This window comes from Carassius auratus, chromosome 23 (genome assembly GCF_003368295.1).
Source record: "Carassius auratus strain Wakin chromosome 23, ASM336829v1, whole genome shotgun sequence".
NCBI classification, from domain to species: domain Eukaryota; kingdom Metazoa; phylum Chordata; class Actinopteri; order Cypriniformes; family Cyprinidae; genus Carassius; species Carassius auratus.
This window is the reverse complement of record NC_039265.1, coordinates 9,246,528-9,267,838: the sequence shown is the minus strand read 5'-3', so window position 1 is coordinate 9,267,838 and position 21,311 is coordinate 9,246,528. Positions and strand designations below refer to the sequence as shown.

The 21,311-nt window shown below is 38.8% G+C and overlaps 3 protein-coding genes and 1 pseudogene across 3 annotated transcripts; 2 read left to right on the top strand and 2 right to left on the bottom strand.

The window, feature by feature from the left end:
• Window positions 1-231: 231 nt before the first annotated feature.
• Window positions 232-9,746, bottom strand: LOC113041219 (OTU domain-containing protein 4-like). Its single transcript, XM_026199632.1, has 19 exons — window positions 9,262-9,746; window positions 8,314-8,397; window positions 8,165-8,215; window positions 7,986-8,032; window positions 7,281-7,353; window positions 7,118-7,199; window positions 6,887-7,037; window positions 6,042-6,099; window positions 5,804-5,927; window positions 5,650-5,714; window positions 5,240-5,334; window positions 4,903-5,021; window positions 4,570-4,820; window positions 4,403-4,487; window positions 4,105-4,160; window positions 2,666-3,557; window positions 2,367-2,543; window positions 2,148-2,188; window positions 232-2,059 (listed from the first exon to the last, which is right to left on the bottom strand). Exons 1-19 carry the CDS (start codon window positions 9,415-9,417, stop codon window positions 953-955), a joined length of 3,714 nt encoding a protein of 1,237 aa, XP_026055417.1. The 5' UTR covers window positions 9,418-9,746; the 3' UTR covers window positions 232-952.
• Window positions 9,747-11,807: 2,061 nt separating this feature from the next.
• LOC113040867 (reelin domain-containing protein 1-like) lies at window positions 11,808-16,699 on the top strand. The gene is made up of 5 exons (XM_026199068.1): window positions 11,808-12,033; window positions 15,286-15,511; window positions 15,700-15,824; window positions 16,143-16,332; window positions 16,636-16,699. Exons 1-5 carry the CDS (start codon window positions 11,808-11,810, stop codon window positions 16,697-16,699), a joined length of 831 nt encoding a protein of 276 aa, XP_026054853.1.
• Window positions 16,490-18,694, top strand: LOC113041740 (reelin domain-containing protein 1-like). Its single transcript, XM_026200383.1, has one exon. It carries the CDS (start codon window positions 16,791-16,793, stop codon window positions 17,319-17,321), a length of 531 nt encoding a protein of 176 aa, XP_026056168.1. The 5' UTR covers window positions 16,490-16,790; the 3' UTR covers window positions 17,322-18,694.
• A 164-nt stretch (window positions 18,695-18,858) lies between these two features.
• LOC113041739 (sodium/bile acid cotransporter 7-like) overlaps window positions 18,859-21,311 on the bottom strand; it is a 19,988-nt pseudogene continuing 17,535 nt past the window's right edge.

Genomic DNA, 21,311 nt, shown 5'->3' with positions numbered 1-21,311 from the left:
GTTGTCAGTGATATTGGGTGACGCATCTCTGCAGTGAGATTGTTTTGGAATAAACTGACTTTAAATGGAAAGTCTGCAACGGAGAAAGATGTTCTTTGGCGTCGAAACTACTTGTATGTTTACCTTTGAAAACCATATTTGACTAATTAAAATAAGGCAGAGAGACTGGTCTGGTCAAGCTTAATATATAAATACATGCAACTGAAAAATGGAAAGGCAACAATGGTGAAAGACATTCTTAAGCTTTTATTCGTTTGGTGTTAAAACTACATCTTTGGATCAGAAATGTAATTTGTTACAGGCTTTTGGCATCAACATTCATTCAGCAGACACCCTAGAACCCTGTGGAGGAGGTTGATAAGAGTGCAATAAAGGTGCAGAGAGAAACTCAACAAAAACCAAAATTTCCACACACACACAAAAAAAAGGCACTTTCCTGGCACTTTTCCGGTCATCTCCAATTATATGCTGAAACTACTATGCTCACATTGCAGCACGAGATGAATGGTTTACAAGTTTTTCAGGAAGATTCAGATTTTTGAGACGGTCTTCTGAGAACCAGTCTAAAAAAAAAACCCACATTAAAGGATAAAAATTCAGTGTTTACAGGAAGTGCACATAGCTATAATACATTCAAATCAATATAAAACCATTTTTTCCCCTTTTGCTGTGCATGTAAGGGCAGTGCAACAAGAAAACATTTACTAGATTTTATTACCAATGCAAACACACAACACACATTTACATTTTCACATGGGTTTAGCGAAATCGGAACAGGTGAAAGGTTTAATAAAGAATGTGGGCGGGAGAAAAAGACAAAAAACTTAAAAACATTGGATTTACTCCTAATCAACACCATTTACCAAAACCCACACATAAACTGAAAACAACAGATTTTGTGTATCTGATATCATTGTAAACCAAAACTTAGTGTTTATACAGCATTTCCGCATCATGGGTATGGTAACTGTGCCCCTACCCTTGGGCCTGCACCTCGTCTCCCAAAATGTCTATAAGACGACTGTTCATCTGGTCTTCCACGGCCAGAATAATTTTTCTGGCCTCGGTAGCCCCTGCCTCGATATCCTCCTCTGTCATCTTGGCCACGTCTTCCTCCACCCCTGTAGGACTGGCTATAGAAGGAATGAGTTACTCGAAGATCTACATTGGGAACCTCGATCTCTTCCACTGACCACTTATCATCAGGAGAATATTGGTGAATGGAGCGAGAAGGGTCTTCTGCGATAGGACCAGCATGAAGACTCTGTGGGAAGACTCCCCCTTGTTTTCCTAAGTTCCCATTGGTTAAAGGGGTCAAGCCTACCATGTCTCCATGCAGTGGGCCATTTGGAAAAGGTTGTAAAACAGAACAAGGTCCACTATAGTGTGGAGGTTCCATTGTGGCCACTGAAATGGGAATATCTACCGGCTTGTAATCACCAGCACTCAATTGAGGTTGGCCTCCAGGAAAGCCAGCGGTCTTCTGAATGGACCCAAACTGGGGGTTTACAGACCTCTGGCCATTCCCTCGGTCCAGTGATGGAGGAACAAATGGCAAGACATCCATCCGACCATGAGGGCCGTGGTTTAGGGACTCAAGAGGCATTGGAACTGGCATATGGTGGTATCCAATGGAAGACGGCGGATACATCTGATTCCCAGGGGGTGGATAGGGTGGTGTGGAAAAGTGCACTTGAGGGCCAGTTGGGTATGACCCAACATAGCTACTTAGACCAGAGGAAGCTGGCCAGGACATTTGTGGCCTTGGTGGCATTGGCATTGGCATGGATACAGGTTGATCATTGTACCCTCCCAACTCCATGGGACCAACAGGAACGCTTCCAGATGCTACAGGTGCAACGGGAACATGGCTGTCCAATGAGGTGTCAGGGATGGAGCTTACATTTTGAGGAGGAGAAGGGTTTTCTGGTTGCCATGAAGTCACAGCGGGGTTAGCAGGAGAGTCTGAGGAAGGAGGTGGCCCTCTAAGGTGCATCTGATAGGCTTGGTTAAGTGCACCCAGATATACGATGGGAGGAAACATCGGCTGAGAGTACGCCTGAGAAAATTGGGAGTACTATGTAATTCCATAAACAGTGGTCTTTAATGAAGCAATAAATGCAAAGAAGAGTTCTCAAACCATGTACCTTGACACCGAGGTTGAAGAAGAACCGGAGGACATTCATATCTGAAATAATAAGGAACGGGTTTCAAAGACTGAAATCATTATGATGAAGACAAGACTAAATAGACTTAAATAATGGGCTATATTTGAAAGTGTTTCAACATTTGACTTCTTGAATCAACAATGTTGAGGCAGAAGGGAAAGTTTCTTTTATTGAAATGGATCACAAGGTCTTTGTTACCTTGCGGAAGGTCGTCTCCTTTTTGGGAAAAGGAATAGGGGGGCAGCGGTTCCACCTCTCCCTTCTCGTTCTTGGGGAATCCTGGATAAACTGGGTCCTGAAGGAGCTGAGACCATTGGACATGAGGATAGGGGAGTTGTTGGGGTTGGGATGGGGGATCAGGAGCAGGTGCTACACCTGATGGACAAGAGATGTTCTGTGAGTCTACTTAAAGGTCCACATTGCAACCAATTTTACTTCTGAAATAAGATGCATTTCAAACAGTGCCATGTCTGAAACTGAATTAGGATAAAACTTACTAGAGGCAGGCATGGCTGATGTTTCACAGGGTTGTGGAATTGTTTCATTGAGTGAAGACTGAGGGAAGTCTGGAAGTGGAGCTTGGGCAGGACCAGAGGAAGGAGAGATGGAGGTAGGAGGAGCATGGGGAAGAAGGACTGGTGTCACAGTCGTATGAGGGTCTACAGACTTATGGGCAATTGGTGGACCACTGCTTCCATCAATGGGAAGGGTGGTAGAAGTCTGATCTGGGGCATCTAATATAGGGGCAGGAACCAGAGCTGGGGCAGGAACCAGAGCTGGGGCAGAAACAGGTATTGCAGAGGCCGGTATACATGGTGGAGCGGATATAGAAGATGCTGGGACACTTTGAATGGACAGGGCTGGTTCTACAGAGGCACATGGGACTAAGCCAGAAGCGGCCAGAGTAGTTTGAGTTGGGATAGCAGGAGCTACTTCCACAGGGGTGATTTGAGATGTTGTTTGTGTTGGCTGGGAATTAAGATCAGGCGTTGGGATCACTAGGGTAGGCACTGGTATAGCTTGTGATAAGGGTTGGGAAGATTTTGGAGGAGGAATAGATTGAATACTAGCAGGGGCGCTATCAGAGACTGCTCCTGCCACAGAGATGGACTGTGAAGGGGCTGAAGTGGACACCGGGGCAAATTGACTGTTGTCTGGGCTTCGAGCAGGGGTAGTTTTGGGTGGGACAGGGGTCTTTTTAATTGCCCCGGGAGCAGACCGATTAGGAGCGGGGACTTTAACAGATTCAGATTGAGATGGGGCTGTTTTGGGGTCAGATGTGACGATGACAGCAGTAGGTGGAGAAGGAGAGGCAGGGGTGGGTTTCTCCTGTACTTTCTCTTTTATTGTTGAAGAAGGTTTCTGCCGTGGCTCCTCATTAACCTTCATCTAGAATAGAGTATAAACCAATGGCTGGTAAGTTCAACACAACTTAGATGAGGGATCCTTAAATCGGGCCCACAAGATCCACTTTCCTGCAGAATGGAGTTCAAACCTTAATCAAACACACTTGAGCATGCTATTCAACGTCTTCATGGTAGCGGAGTTTGATTAGTGTTGGAGCTAAACTCTGGAGCGCATTGGCCCTCCAGGACAAGATTTGAGGAACCCTGACTTATATTAACAGGGAAGGGATAAGATACATTGCATGACTTTCTCACACTTTCCTGCAGAGTTTCGCCCCAACCTTGATCGAACTCACCTGCCTGTACCTTTCCACTAAACCTGAAGAACTTGATTAGCTGGTTCAGGTGTATTTGATTAGGTTTGGGTTGAAGCTAAACTCTACAAGAAAGTGGACCTAGAGGTCCAGAATTGAGAAACGCTGATATATTGCCATGCATTTGGATAAAGTGTTGCCCTTCAGCAACAGGATAAGACGCCTCTGGTCTACAATTTAAATAAAGACAAGTCTGAATCGGTTTAGTTGACTCACCCCATGTTTTTCTTCAGTGGCAATCTTCTGTCTCTGGACAGGCCTCTGGGGTGTTTCTGAAAGCCAAAAAACTAAAACTTCAGGATGATTATACATGAATAAAAATGTCATTAGAATAAACTATTCACATAAAGTCATTCTTCATAATTTGGTGGAAAATGGCCATTAAGTATTAAGCATACATTATAAAAACGCAAACCAGTCAAGGTACTTGACGTTAGTCGTAAGCTCAAAATTTCTTCAGCCTACAATGTTGTTGAATCTGGACATAAAGGGGCGGAGCTCCACCACTGCTCACCTGTCTCGGAGACATGCTCCTTTTGGTCCTTCTTCCGGGAGGCTCTCTTTTCCCCTCCTTTCTTTATGACTTCACTAGCAGTGGCCTGAATTCAAAGAAACATGCATTTGTATCTCTGTTATCAAAAGTGAAGTACTGGTGCACTTTTTGATTATAAATGGCATCACCGTTTGGGAGCTTGTTCCCAGTAAGGGGAAGTTGTGCTCATCTTTGTGCAGAAGCTCCAAAATAACGCTTTCCTCTTTCTCCTCCGGAAGCACACACACAGGACTGTTGCACTGATCGGACCGTCTGAACTTGTTTCTTGTGTCATCCGGGGTGGCCTGCGGAGGCCAGGAGTGTTGCTTATGCACACGGCTGCTGGGTGCTGACTGAGACGGCGTTTTGTTTGACCTCCGACTTCCTCTGCTTTCCCATTCTGCATAGAGAATCAGATGCGAACACTGAGCATGTGCGAGTTTAGATCAGCCGAATTGGTGTATGATTCGGAAAGAACGTACCAGAGGATGTCTGAGGGCTGTTGTTTGCTGCACCATGTATTTTACTCTTTTCTGCCACTGGCTGCCATGACTGAGTCTCTTCAGATGGAAGACGCAAACTCAACAACGGCACAGTTTCTCTAAACACACAAGCAAGAGCGTTAAATGTATTATCAATTACATACTGAATATTTTAATATGTTAAATGAATGCATTAGGCCACACTGACATTCCCTGTATACAGAAAGTTAACATACAATGCGCAGTGTACAAACTGCATACCGCTTTTTCAAAAACAGTAATTGGTAGAGTCTATGAAAACATCTACACATATGCACAAAATCATTAACACACATACTGCTTGTTGAGTTCTCCAATAAACACAGTGACTGGGCCATTGTCAGGACTGACTTCCTGTACATAAGCATTATAAAAGTGATTATTCAGCTGCACCTGAGAAAGATAAACAAGAGAACTATATCAATACACATAATAATACATTTCATTTGGATAGTATTTTCATGAACTCTAACTGAACAAAAATATCCAGTAATTAAAAAAAAAAACAAAAGCACAAAATTGTAAGCATCAAATTAATGAAAAAAGTTACTGGAAAAATGGCAATAAATAGTAAAATACTGTTCAAAATTTTGTGGCTGAAAGATCCCACATTTTTTTACGGTAGTGTACCTGTATTAATCAAATGCAACTTTTTAATCAAGTCTTTAAGTTCTTAAAAATCTACAAATGTCAGCACCTACTGCTTACCTTGCACTTATCTCCCACAGAATACTGCATTCCTGCGGCCATGCAGAAATCCCGCTGCTGCTGAACTAAATACACACATAGTTATTAAAATATATTTTTTCAAACAAAATATGAACTACATTTCCAAACAGTAACAAAAAAGTAGATGAAGTACGTCGTTTAGAACGGAGCCACACGTCATACTCCACGTTCCTGTAGAGGGCGGGGTTTAAGGACCTCTGCACCTTAGTGGAGAGATGGCCACGCCCCCTTCCTCGAGACTGGCCCCTCCCACGACCCTGAAGTGCAGAGATAGTTTTGTTACCACAATATATCAAGAGTTTCATCAAAAATACAGAAACAAAGTGATTTCAATCTTTAAGAAAGAGAATTGAATAGAGAGAGAAAACCACCCTCTGCGGCGGTCTGACGTTCTTCCCATTGGAAGGCTTTTCTCTGGCTTCACTCGACCTGGAAAGACCAAAACATCGAGTTACATTAAAGTCATACATAGCAGAATTCAAAAGGAATAGTACTGACAATTTACTGAAAATGTACAGATTTGGAGAAATTTAGCATGACATCAATGGATCCTCTGCAGTGAATGGGTGCCGTCAGAATGAGAATCCTGATAAAAACATCACAATAATCCACACCACTCCAATCCATCAATTAACATCTTGAGAAGCTGAAAGCTGTGTGTTTGTAACAAACAAATCCACCGTTAAGATGTTTATACTGTAACTTCCAAATGTTGGTTCTGAGTAAAATATCCATAATATTGCGTTTTCCAGTAAAAAACAAAAACAAATATGTGGCTGGATTTTGATACGAATGACAACAGGAGATGGACTTTTTACAAATTATTATGAATTATAGACTCATATCTTATCCAGAAGTGATGGTTTAAAATGAAAGCATGTTAATGATGGATTTGTTTTTGACTTCAGAAGATGTTTACTGGTGGACTTGAGTGGTGTGGATCACTTATTCTGACGGCACCCATTCACATCCATTGGTGACTACGTGATGTAATGCAGCATTTCTCCAAACCTGATGGAAGAAACACACTCATCTACATCTCGGATGGCCTGAGAGTGAGCCAATTTCCAGCAAATTCTTTATATTTTACTACTTCTTTAATCAAAGCAGGATTTGATTTCATCCAACGGGATCGACTAGATCATAAAACATTATATAATATTGCACTAATGATACTATAAGAGAAAATGTCTCGTGCACGCATGCAAATCCATACCAGAACTCATCTTCTTCCAAGTCAGACTCTTCACTGCTCTTACATTCCTCCGAATCCAGTTTATCTCGTCCTTTTACTCCTCTCATACACGAACCTAAAGCACTGCGTTCAACGCCACACACTCGATCATACAGCAGCTCATACAGGATCGCTAGAGATGGAGAGACGGTTTAATGTAATTCTGAAAGCATAAAGCTGCATTACATCGTTAAATAACGGAGAAGCGCTCACATTGACACACAGCAGCACTTTTCTCAAAAGATTGTGGGTAAACACTGTCATAATGGTTTCCGTTGAGAAAACACAGTCGCACCTGGCAGAGAAACAGTGTTATGGAAATGAACCGATTTACATTTTAAAATCTAAAAGACTAAAATCTTGCATGAAAGTTCACCTTTTTAGTGAAGCCATACTCGGTGATGCTAACAGGAGACTGATCAGGCTCCTGGAAAATAACAAAATCATGCCTGGAAGAAAGAATTATTACACAATCTATAAAAAATGGCAACAAACTGGTAACATAAAAACACACTTTACCAAATGTTCTCATGTAGTCTTATATAGTGAGAATATGGTGGAAAAAAACGACTCGTTTTATTCAGATGCCCAAACTGAACAATATCACTCATCACTTTATATCTAATAATATACGTCTTCATAAAATCAGATTTAAACGATCCAAACATATAATGCAATCCAATTAAGATTGAGAGATGACGAAATAAAAAAGATTGGTTCATGCATTGATAATCTTGTTGACGATGCATTTGCATTGCACAATTTGCAATGTAATCACTTTCCCCTCAGGATCGTCATTTATAAGAACAAGAAAACGGATTGCATGACAAATCAGAATGAGATAGGGTTTTTCTTTTTTACTGCCAATGAATCCCATTAGTGATCGAATTTATGTAAGTGAATATAATGCACAACTGACCACAGCTTTTCAAAAATCAATAAAGCTTCTTCATGAAGGTCTGCCATAAAATCACTGTCCGAGTGAACGAAGTGTAATAGACACTAAAGACAGCAAACATCATCACAGTTCATATCTCAAAATATGCAGCTAAAATAGATTTCAAAAATGTAATATTCTCACTTATAGAGCTCAGCCAAAGCTGTGATCTCCACCTGTCCAACCCAGCTCTAAACAGACGGAGAGAAAAACAGAAAGGGTTTAGAAAATACTTACATTTTAAGATTAAAACTGTGCAATCACAACCAAGCCAGAATTTAAGTTTATCTTTGTCAAGCTAAAGCGTGTTGGTGAGATTTTACCTGGGGATCCTGTAAATTCTCCAGGTATTTCTCAAAATTGCCTTCAATAAACTACCACACAGAGAAAAAACAAAGAAACTTTAATACACTCATCATATATGCGTGCATGTGAATGCATGTAGTCAAAATAGGAGTATATAGTCTCTCACGTGCTCAAAGTTAGATCGGTTCTGTCTCAGATAATCCACGCAGGCCGCGCGCACTTCTGTGTGTAGAGTCTGACAGTTCAACACCTGTCAATCAAACACACACCTGTCAGTCTGTGTGCTAGGATATGATTAATAAACATAATAATACGTGTCATGAGATGCATTACACTCCATGATTCAGCTGTCATAATCTGGAAAAACAAGTTTATCAAAACTGGATTCAAGTTTTAAATGCAGACTTCATGAGTGATGATTCAGCAACAGTTAACTCTTTACTAGCCCACTAATGTTAAAAATAAATAGAAACAGATAATTATTAATAGAGAGAGAGTGAGAGAGGGAGATTTAAGTCATTATTAACATTAACATTCATTCAAATATATTTACAACAGTTGAATTCTAATTCATATCCAAAATCAATCGAACAGATTATCTATAACTCAAAAAAAAAAAAAAAAAGATTTGAAACTGATCTCCGGCATTATATAATAATAAAACGAACATATTTCAATATTAACAATTCATGTTACACACAGAAATGAAGTAAAAATCAACACGACAATCGATAAAAACCTACCAAAAACGTAATGATTACAGTTTATATATGTCCTTCGTAAAGATTAAATATATCATAATTGTGTTTTGTGTTAGTAAATACGCTAGCATACGCTGCTAGTATGCTAAAGCTAATTAGCGTCAGACAAACTAAAAAGTGATTTTGGCAAACCGTAGAAGATTACAAACAGAAACATTTAATCACAAGTGAGAGAAAAAATCAGGACAATAAGTTTTATCGCGGTGATTGCCATTTTTGATTTGAACGTAACGTTAATCACACGATGCGACAAGAAGAAGGCGGTTATGGAAGTTTAAGATGTGTTAAGTAACGTTGCGTTTCTGTTTATAAACATTGTAAGCGTGATTATGCAGACCAGGATCAGTCCTGACCTGTTCTGCCACGGCCCTGAACAGACACGACCCGTCCTTGGCGATCTTTTTGCGGTAGAAGCCCTGCGAGCGCAGGTACTCGTCCATGCGGCTCTCGTGCGTCCCGTCAGCGGCGAGCTGCTGCTGCGCGTCCGCCAGAGTCTCCCGGAGCTCCATGATGATCCGCTCCCAACGATACAAGCCCGACAGAAATCACACTATAACTGCACACAGAGTTTCTTTACCATCTCTGCTCTCCAGTCTCTCGTGAAGGCTCCTGAGGGACTGGATTGACTGGATTCGCTTTTGTTTCAGTGGAAAGGAAAGTCGGAGCTGCAGTTGCTTCCACCAAGACACGCGTCCAATGCTGCACTATTTCCTTCAAGTTACCACCAGGACGCAAATCAGATAAATGTGTAGTTTTCTAAAGGCATTAGGACACAATTGACAGAGCAAACGCTGGGAGATGTAGGCGAAAAAGAAAGTGAAACTACACGCCCCATGCTGCATCTATAAGCGCACGAGCAGAACTGAAAGAGAAAGTTGCAAGACAATAAATGCTTATTTATTTACATTTATTTATTTACATGAAAGAAGTGAAATAAAGTAGACTGTTTTGTGAGGATATCTTGAATCAGATCTGTTCCATTTTATAGTTTACTAGTATATCTTTCACAATAGATAAACGTATTTGCCTTGTACACACAGAAAGTAAAAAGTAATTTTTTTTATTTTTTATTTTTTTTACTGCAAGACAATAAATGCTTATTTATATATATATATATATATATATATATATATATATATATATATATATATATATATATATATTTTTTTTTTTTTTACTGGCTCACCTATTGGCTCTAAATCTTTTAGACTTTTAAAAAATAGTCAAGATACACTATCCAAAGCTCTGAGAATCCTCTTAAGATGTAAAAATATTATTTTTTTGTTACTGTCACATCACTTATAACATTTACCATGCAAAAAAAAAAAACTTATTTACTATAGTGTTTACTAGACATTTACCATAAAACTATTCTTAAGTCATTTGTATGTGTACACTTTCTTTCTTTCTTCTTTGTTTTGTTTTTATAACTGTACTGCCTTGATGGTTTGATGCTTTGTCCTGTGTGATAGAAAGAAATAAAATAGATTTTTCAAAGTTCCGATGTGAATAATGATTCACGAATCATCATTTCATATCCAGATGTCGGAGCACATATCCCCAGGTGAGCAATAATAATCTGGGCATTAAATTGCATTCATATAATAGTATTAGTGTTAATGTAAGCCTTGTTATTCTGATTGACAGGCCTTGTGTTCACATGCACTGCCTGAGAAGAGCAACAGAACAGAACAGGAACACACATATGCATGCAAATAATTCATAAAATCATGAAGTATATTTGAATAATATGTGTGTGTATGTGTGTGTGTGAGAGAGAGTGTGTGTGTGTGAGTGAGTGAGAGAGAGAGAGTGTGTGTGAGTGTGTGAGTGAGTGTGTGTGTGTGTGTGTGTGTGTGTGTGTGTGTGTGTGTGTGTGTGAGAGAGAGGGGGTGTGTGTGTGTGAGAGAGTGTGTGTGTGTGTGTGTGTGTGTGTGTGTGTGAGAGAGAGAGTGTGTGTGAGTGAGTGTGTGTGTGAGAGAGAGTGAGTGTGTGAGAGAGAGTGAGTGTGTGTGTATGTGTGTTATTGTGTGAGTGAGTGTGTGTGTGTGTGTGTGTGTGTGTGTGTGTGTGAGAGAGTGTGTGTGTGTGGAGCAGGAGAAGGATGTGGTGGTTCCTGGATCAGCAGCTGTTGCACATCCTGGTCCAGAGATAGAGAGAATAAAAGACATCAGGAATAAAGAAAGGCAGGATTAGAAAAGAAAGAATTGGAAGGGGTGGGAATTGTGTGTGTGTGTGTGTGTGTGTGTGAGAGAGAGAGAGAGAGAGAGAGAGAGAGAGAGATGAGAAACTCCTCAGTTGTTTGTTTCACTGACCTGCAGGACAGAAGCTTCTTTAATGTAAGTATGCATTTACTTTATATCACTGATCACCTGAATACATCATGTGAATCTAATTCATATTTAACCATTTAAATTAACAGTTAGTTCATATATAAATATATATCAATGTGTTTTTTAAATGTATTGTATTTTTTGGTAAACACCTTATTTTTACTAAACCAACTAACAGCTGAAATATCTCAAATATATATATATATATATATATATATATATATATAATAAAAAATTATGAGTCAAATAGTTAATTAAAAAATAAAATAAAATGTATAAATACAATTTAATAAAATTGAATAATATAATAATAATAATAATAAAATGCAGAGGCTTTGATTCAGATGGAATTTCTGGAATGTGTGACTTTGAATGCAATGTAAATCACTTTTAATAACAATATCTGCCAAATGCATAAATATTCATTGTTTTGGAACAAATTCATATTTTTTTAACATTAACACAAATATATGCAATGTAAAAAAAATTAGATAGGAATTTAAAATAGCAAAAACACAGTTGTATATACATCTAATAGCAGTCAAACACTCATGTTCTTAGCAGAAATGATGATGAAGAAGATGATGCTGATGAAGGCAGTGTGGGCTGCATGTGTGTTTCTGTGTGTGTTTCCCGGCCGTGGAGTGTGTTTCTCTCGTGGGGCGAGCGTCTCATCATGTGTGAACATGAAACCCGGCCACATCAGCTCCTTCCCACAACACACACACACACACCCCACCGTCAGCGTACGCACCAGCCGATCAGTGTACCTGCCACAACACACACTCACAGGTAACACACACCTATAAAGCTGCATTGATATGTGATATTATGTTTGCAGGGGTGGATCTAGAAAAATATTGATGGCATATATACTGAATTTAGTCACAGTTATCACAGTTTGATGATAAATATATGTGCACACTACAAAAGGATCTCATGCAATCACAGTTCATATAAGGAATAAGTGACCATACCCCATAAGCACCACCACACTCACTAATGCATACAGTATGCATCGACATGTAATTAAGAGCATTATAAAAGGTTCAGTGTTATTAATATTTATTATCAGAAACACAAGATTTTAACAGCTATGACATTTCCAGCTAGTGAGACTCAACTGATTTTCTACTGTTTAATGTTAATCATCATCTAACTCAACCAGTCAAGAGCTACATTTAACCTTAGATGTTATATGAATATGGTCCCTGAAGCATAGGTTTTATTAGCTGACAATAATAATAAATAAATAAGCATCATAGGCCCAAATACAAATGTACTTTTAGAAATAGTTTTTGAAAGATATGGTGTTATTGTTTTGGCAAGCTTAAATTAAAACTCTATCTATGAAAATTTGTGTGATATTCCTTTAAAATAATGTTTTAGTATATATTTTTTTAAGTATATTTTACTAAGCAATTTCTTACATAATTTCTTTGAGTTTGACCAAACTTTTATTTTGGTGAGTTGTAACCAAAGTTTCTGTGTTTTTTAAATTAACTATTATTATTATTAGCTAATAGGAAGTATAGCATATCAAGTATGCTAATACTTGAAGTATAGCATACTCTACTGTGCAATAGTACTATATTTCGTCAAGTTATACCGAAATGTTATTTTGACAGGTTATCGTAAAGACTTTGCCATTTCTGTCAGTCTGTGTAGACGATACGAATGAATGACGATAGATTTATCAAATGAAATGGTGAAATCCTCTCATAGCGCGCTGACGTGCAGATGTGTAGCATACATTATGTGTTAATATAGTGAAGAGCTGGAAACACCACGTGTGCTTCAGTGTGTGTGTGTGTGTGTGTGTGTGTGTAGTAGAGCACACACTCTACTCTATTGTTGTGCCCCCCTTCCTCAAATATGGTGATGGAAAAAAATCCTACTATGGGGTGAAAAAATAACTTTAATCAAATTAAAAACTAAATTAATAAATTGTATTATTTACAAATCACAATTGTAGCTCGCGACATTTTCTATGGCTATAACTTTATTATGACTCTAATTTATTTGATATTCTCAAGCATTCAGAAATCATGCAAAAGGAAACCAAGCAGTTTTCTATGATAAAACCATGGTTTAATTTTGTAAGGGTTGTGATATGCACATTTTTTGTTGAAGAAATTATAAAGGCTGTGTCATCTATAGCAAAAAGGTGTCAAAAATGAAAGATTAAGTGAATATATGAATTAAATGTTTGGTCAGTAGCCTAAACAAGGATTTGATCGTCCTGTAACAGCAGTGTAACAGCAACAATCACATGACATTTGTAATAACATGTACATAAATTGTTTATTTTGTATTTGCCTACATTATGTATTTTAACAGTGTTATTATTAACCAATCATTATTGCCTCATTATTTTTTATATAATGCATTTTAAGCCATTTTAAAGGGTATTGATGGCTTAGGTCTGTTTTTATAGCAACAACAACAACAAAATATTACAGTATATTAATACTTTGTAAATTATTAGAGTTTGGGGATTGCAAATCATTTGAGTCAGTTCGGAAGTTCAAAGCGGATTTGCGAATCATTTGAGTCAGTTCGGGAGTTCAAAGCGGGTTCGCGAATCATTTGAGTCAGTTTGGAGATCGCGAATCATTTGAATCAGTTCGGGAGTTCGTAGCGGGATCGCGAATCATTTGAGTCAGTTTAGGAGTTCAGAGCGGGATCGCGAATCATTTGAGTCAGTTTGGGAGTTCAAAGCGGGTTCGCGAATCATTTGAGTCAGTTTGGAGATCGCGAATCATTTGAATCAGTTCGGGAGTTCGTAGCGGGATCGCGAATCATTTGAGTCAGTTTAGGAGTTCAGAGCGGGATCGCGAATCATTTGAGTCAGTTTGGGAGTTCAAAGCGGGTTCGCGAATCATTTGAGTCAGTTTGGAGATCGCGAATCATTTGAATCAGTTCGGGAGTTCGTAGCGGGATCGCGAATCATTTGAGTCAGTTTAGGAGTTCAGAGCGGGATCGCGAATCATTTGAGTCAGTTCGGGAGTTCAAATCGGGGTTCGCGAATCATTTGAGTCAGTTTGGGGTCGATCGCGAATCATTTGAGTAAGTTTGGGAGTTCAAAGTGGGTTCGCGAATTATTTGAGTCAGTTTGGGGATCGCGAATGATTTGAATCAGTTCGGGAGTTCGTAGCGGGATCGCGAATCATTTGACTCAGTTTGGGAGTTCAGAGCGGGATCGCGAATCATTTGAGTCAGTTTGGGGATCGCGAGTCATTTGAACCAGTTCGGGAGTTCGTAGCGGGATCGCGAATCATTTGAGTCAGTTATTTTGCTACCCCGGTAGATCCGCCCCTGCATGTTTGTATTTTGTTTTTAATAATAATAATAATAATAATAATAATAATACATTTCTTGAAATTATGAGTGTACTTCTCACAATTTTAAATAAATAAATATTCTCAGACTTGAGTGATATAAATTCAAATTTGCAAGTTACAAAGTCAGAAGTGCAGGATTGTAAGAAATTGCAACCTTAAGAAAACTGTACTTTTTTGCACAGAATTTGACTTTATACCAATTGCAAAATTATATCAGAATTCAGAAAAAAAGAAGCCAGAACTGCGAGACATAAACTTGCACTTGTGAGAAAAAAATGAAGAACTGCAAGATATAATCTTGCAATTGTGAGAAAATTGAGAAAACTTGTGAAAATTGCAAGTTTATTGTGAGATATAAACTCCCAATTGTGAGTTATAAAGTCCAATTCTGAGGAAATAAAAACTAATTTCTTACAATTATGTATTGCAATTCTGACTTTAACTTTCTATATTGCGAGTTCATATCCAGCAATTCTAAGTTAATAACTTGCAATTTCTTGTTTTTCATGCAATTCTGAGAAAAAAGCCATATATGCGAGATAAAAATGTGCATTCACAAGAAAAAAGTCAGAATTGTAAGATAAACATTTGCTTAAAAAAAACCTTGTTTATTTTTTATTCATTTGCAGAAATGGGCCTATATGCTATCTAATTATCTGTCTATGTAACTGACTAATGGATTGTGTGTTGTTCTGCTCAGTAACGGTCCAGAGTTCCCGGGCGTTTATGGGGTTTCTGCTGCAGGCTCGCTCTGTTGTGGAGGACCGTGTGGTCAGCGGTGAGTTCACACTCCACCCTCCGAGCACACACACGCTGTCCTGCCTCAGTCCAGACGACACCGTCACACACTCGGACAAGATGCTCAAGAGAAACCTGTCCTTCAGCTGGAGAGCCCCGACACACCCCAGCGGAGACCTGCGCTTTTAGTGAGAAAAACACCAGCTACACTGTAATTCAACTAGCTTAACCAGAACAAAAACAGATTTTGTTATATAAAAAATTGCCCTGTAAAGTGTATGTTTGTCTATTGCTACAAATATAGCTGTGCTACTTATGACTGCTTTTGTGCTACGGGGTCACAAATGTGACATTTTTATTCTCTTTCTCTCTGCAGCATCACACTGGTTCAGTCCTATTTTGTGTACTGGTCTCGAATCAAATCGGCAGTGGTGCATGATGGGACACGTAGTTCTCAGAACACTGACAGCGTTACAGGACAACCGATGGCAAGCAGGACAGGTGATTATGACCAGCTCACACACACGCAATATACACAAAAATAATGAATGGACCTGAATGTGACTTGGGTTAGAAAAAACCTAGCAAACCCTAAGAACAGTGTAGCAAGTTAACAACAACCCAGAATATTGATAGAAACCACAGAGCAACAAACCACTCTGAACCCGTAAGCAACCATCATCGTGGTGGTGAGTTCCACACATTTGAGCGACACTTAAATTTGCTTAAATGCATCAAATCATTAAAACATATTTGGCTCAGGAAATTCTTACGTTTAGATAATATTCAATGCTTTGTGTGTTTTTTCTTTTTGTTCAGCCTCGTTACTGGAAAAAAAACACACATCCCTGTCTGCACACACTAACACATCTACACACACCAACACACACTCAACACACAACACACACATAATCACATTGTCACACACTAAGAATTATGCACAACATAACATGGACACCAACACTCATGCAGCACATAACACACCTACACACACTAACACACACACCAACACACACTCAACACACAACACACACACAATCACATCTAAAACACACTAACACATCTGTACCACATAACACACACACCAACACACAATCGTTAAATGCACACACCAACACGCAGTCAACACACAACACATACACAACCCCAACTTTTAACACACACACTAAGACACAATCATTAAATACATCACATAACTTACACATTAACACACCCTCAACACACAACACAAACACACACTCAACTCATAACACACAAACTCCATCTTTTAACACACAAACAATCACACAATCGTCAAATGCCACTCAAACAGCTCTGTCCTCATCTACACCGACTTCCCCAAACACATCTTCATCTCAGAGCATCTCGACACTTAACACACCAACACCAAATAACACACACCAAACCTCTGCTAACAACACACACACCGTCCCAAATCCACTGTTACAGACTCATGCTTCACTTCAGATGACAACGCAACACACACACACCTACACACCTCCATCACACACTCATAGCACACAGTTCTTCACTGCATCCCTCCATCCCAAACCCTCACCGGCTCTACGACAAGCCGACTTCTTCTCATCCCGGGAGCCCACAGAGCGTGCCATCTCCCTGACCCAGCACAAAAAACACTCATTTGATCTGTTTGGAGATGTTCTCAGTCGCCCGAAACAGGCCAAAGCCCCGTCTGGAGTCCCGGAGAGAGGCATGGAGAGGCCGGAGCACGTGCCCAGGCAGAGTGCACCTGAGCTGGGTCTGCTGCTGGGTCTCTCGGCTGCGCTCGGCATGGCCATCGCTGTGGGGCTCCGGTACCTGCAGAGGAAACACTGTCGCAAACGTACAGCCGTGTCGCTGAACGCCCGTAGCCATGACGACAGAGGCGTCATGCACGTGCAGGAGTGCGGAGATCTGGTGCAGGTGCGGAAAATACGGCAGAACAGCGTCCTGGTGCTGCAGGCCGAGTACAACCTCATCACACCGAGCGGGAACTGAACACGTCCACGGATACGGTTAATGAAAGAAATCACAAATTAAAAAGTTTGGGCTTGATCAGATTTCTGCATGTTTTTGAATAGAGTTTCTTCTGCTCATTATGGCTGCATGTATTTGATCAAGAATACAGTTAAATCAGTTATATAGTGGAATATCATTAACTATATTGAATTACCATAGCAACCACATCGAACACCCTAGTAGTAATTGTGTTGCATTACCTTAGCAACCAGCAGAAACCCTGGCAACTGTGTATTATTACCATAGCAACCACCCAGAACACCCTTGCAGCTGTGTAGCATTACCTTAGTAACCACCCAGAACTTTACATTAGCAACCACCCAGAACACCCTGGCAACTATTTAGCATTACCTTAATAACCACCCAGAACACCCTGGCAACTATTTAGCATTACCTTAGTAACCACCCAGAATTTTACCTTAGTAACCACCCAGAACATCCTGGCAACTATTTAGCATTACCTTAGTAACCACCCAGAATTTTACCTTAGTAACCACCCAGAACACCCTGGCAACTATTTAGCATTACCTTAATAACCACCCAGAACACCCTGGCAACTATTTAGCATTACCTTAATAACCACCCAGAATTTTACCTTAGCAACCACCCAGAACACCCTGGCAACTGTGAAGCATTACCATAGTAACCATCAGAACACCCTGGCAACTGTTTAGCATTACCCTAGTAACCACCCAGAACACCCTGGCAACTTTGAAGCATCACCTTAGCAACCAACCCATAACTTTACCTTAGCAACCACCCAGAACACCCTGGCAACTGTGAAGCATCACCTTAGTAACCACTCAGAACTTTACCTTAGCAACCACCCAGAACACCCTGGCAACTGTGAAGCATCACCTTAGCAACCCACCCATGACTTCACCTTAGCAACCACCCAGAACACCCTGGCAACTTTGAAGCATCACCTTAGCAACCAACCCATAACTTTACCTTAGCAACCACCCAGAACACCCTGGCAACTGTGAAGAATCACCTTAGCAACCAACCCATAACTTTACCTTAGAAACCACCCAGAACACCCTGGCAACTGTGAAGCGTAACCTTAGCAACCCACCCATGACTTTACCTTAGCAACCACCCAGAACACCCTGGCAACTGTGAAGCGTAACCTTAGCAACCCACCCATAACTTTACCTTAGATACCAGCCAGAACAGCTGAACAGAGTTAAGACAGAGAAGCAGAAAGTGCTTTTGCCTTGTTGAAGAACTACGAGAGCTGTACTTCAGTCTGAATCCTAGTATAAACGCTGTGTTTAAACCACTAATGAGATAGAATAGATACAATCAATAACATCCACTGAAGGTAAATCACGGTTTAACTAAATACCCAATCTGTGTCTGATCTGAAAAATGAAAATAATGATTACAAATAAATGTAATAAAAAAAGATTTATGAAGTCACAATTGTTTTGTTGTCATTTTTTGCAAACAACCCTCATTTAGACGGATATTATTAATGACAATCTTTATTGTCTTCAGTAACATGTCAGATGGTGACTACAGCTGACCTTTAATTCATCAACATACATGAACAATGAGTCAGTAACACTCTCATCTTTAGGTAAACGTGAAGGATGTTAGCAATGCACTTTCACTTGAACACACAAAAGACTTCAGAGCACTTTCTGGATGTCCCAAAAAAAAAAACAAATAAATCAGAGTGCCGTTGAAGTAAGAAAAGATTTTACACTTCATATAAGAATATACATTCATGTATCGGTTTATAAAAGCTCATGAATCGTCTGTCGTCCCTGTTCTGAGGCGGCTGACCGTCTGAGGTCACGCAGGTCACATTAAGCCACGTATACATCCACCTGATCGCGTCTCGTCTCGTCTGGTTTGGTCTCGTTGATTCTGGTCTGGTTTGGCTCAGCCAGTGTTTCACAGCTTCCAATCGACAGTGTACCTGTACTTCATATGGGTGTCAGAGTCTGGAAAGGAAGTCAATTAAAGAGTTAAAACAGCCCCAAATGAACTTTGATCCAGCACAGTAATGTATCATCTGACATCTTGTGAAACAGATTTTAAGTTCAAGTTTTTAATGAAAATCTGATATGCATATGCATTGTGAGCACCAACTTACACAATTTAAAATTTAATATTTTGTGTTTTGTGTTCATTTTCTCATTCTTGACCTCATTCACATTTAGTGTTTTTTTTCCCTTACGGTTTCACAAAATAATAATAACTTCAGATCAGTATCCATTTTTTTTTTTTTTTAAATCAAGGTTTCCTATCTTTGAATCCACAAGTTGATGAAAATCCAACAATTAAATAAAAATAAAAATATATATAAAATATAATTAAAACTAATTAAAATCATTCTTTTTAATTATTAATGTATTCATTATTAACTGAAAAAAAAAAAGATTAAAAATGTAATTGTTTTACCTGCAAGTTATGTGACTATAAAATACATCAGAGAACTACAAACATGAAAATATGTTGTTAAATATTAATTTTAAAAAGTATACTTTAAGCACCTATTTTAACATTTTATTCATCCATTATTTAAAATCATAGAAAAGTGTACTTAAAAAAATTACATATTTAAAATGGAATAATTAAATGCAAACAATGTCAATAAAATATGGAAAAATAATTCATTTTTTTCACAAAAACATCTTTGCATCTTACAATTGTGTGACCACTTATTTTCATTCCCACTTAATATTTGACAGAAAGTACTGTTTGGATTTTTTCATCTTTATAGCATTTATGATTTATGATTTTTCTAAATCATATGTGATTAAATCAGCAATTGTGATTTTATGGTGAAGTCTGTTCTTAAAGTTTTGATAAAGTCTATTTGTAAAGTTGCTTCCCACATGGAACTGTGTTTTTAAGTTGCAAGCATGTGAAGATATAACAACTGTAATGAAATGCATTTGTAAAGTTGTGATTCAGGGTTTTTGTAAAGTTGTTACCCATTTGAAGGAATGTGCTTGTAAAAATGTGATGAATGTATTTGTAAAGTTGTGATTGTGTCAAGTTGCTACCACTATGAGGAATGTATTTGTAAAGTTGTGACTTATGTGATGGAATGTGCTTGTAAAAATGTGATGAATGTATTAGTAAAGTTGTGATAGTTGTGATTGTGTAAAGTTTCTACCACTATGACGAATGTATTTGTAAAGATGTGATTGCTGTGATGGAATGTGTTCATACAATTTTGATGAATGTATTTGTAAAGTTGTGATTGCTGTAATGAAATGTGTTTGTAAAATTGTGATGAATGTATTTGTAAAGTTGTGATAGTTGTGGTTGTGTAAAGTTGCTACCAATATTAGGAATGTATTTGTAAAGATGTGATTACTGTAATGAAATGTGTTTGTAAAATTGTGATTTCCATGAAGAATGAGTGTGTATAGTTTCTGCTGTGATGGGTGCAAGCTTGTTGTGATGTTGTGACTACTGTTATAAAGATTTGATTTTGTAAAGTTTTATTTCTAAAGGGGATTATTAGTTATTTATTTCACCAAATGATGTTGTTGCCAACAGTGTGATTATAAAAATGATCATGACTTTTTAGTGAGGTCTGCTTGTAAATCCTTTTATGATGTATTACGGTTTTATCATTTATTTACCTCATTTCCTCCTACAGCTTTAGTGAGGATGACAGCAGAGGAAACAGGAGGAGGCATACAAGCAACCGTCTGCAACCTGAGAGAGAAAGAGAGAAAAGTTAATAATAATTTACACAAAAGGTTGCATTTAAATCACATTTGTTTCCCCACTGTATTTCCAGACATAATTACCCTATAGTATAATTACCCTGAGTCCCTTCAGGAAATTTCAGTGAATGGTTGTGCTGTAGTGACTCATAATCTTAAATGTTATAAAATCATGAAAGTCTTTTCTGTCTGTGAAAGGCTGTGTGGAGGCTGCATAGGAACACAACGACTCTCTTGCAAGAAAATAACCAAAAGCGCCAACACAGAAGTCCTT

Bases quoted from the DNA above. Each gene is read 5' to 3' on its own strand.
- LOC113041219 (XM_026199632.1), bottom strand. From the start codon at position 9,417: ATGGAGCTCCGGGAGACTCTGGCGGACGCGCAGCAGCAGCTCGCCGCT. The intron at 7,200-7,280 runs GTGAACTTTCAT...TTTCTCTGCCAG, and splicing joins AGTATGGCTTCACTAAAAAG to GTGCGACTGTGTTTTCTCAA. The intron at 6,100-6,886 runs GTATGGATTTGC...TGGTCTTTCCAG, and splicing joins TTGGAAGAAGATGAGTTCTG to GTCGAGTGAAGCCAGAGAAA.
- LOC113040867 (XM_026199068.1), top strand. From the start codon at position 11,808: ATGATGATGAAGAAGATGATGCTGATGAAGGCAGTGTGGGCTGCATGT. The intron at 12,034-15,285 runs GTAACACACACC...TGTTCTGCTCAG, and splicing joins GCCACAACACACACTCACAG to TAACGGTCCAGAGTTCCCGG. The intron at 16,333-16,635 runs CACACACTCAAC...CCACTCAAACAG, and splicing joins CACACTAACACACACACCAA to CTCTGTCCTCATCTACACCG.
- LOC113041740 (XM_026200383.1), top strand. From the start codon at position 16,791: ATGACAACGCAACACACACACACCTACACACCTCCATCACACACTCAT.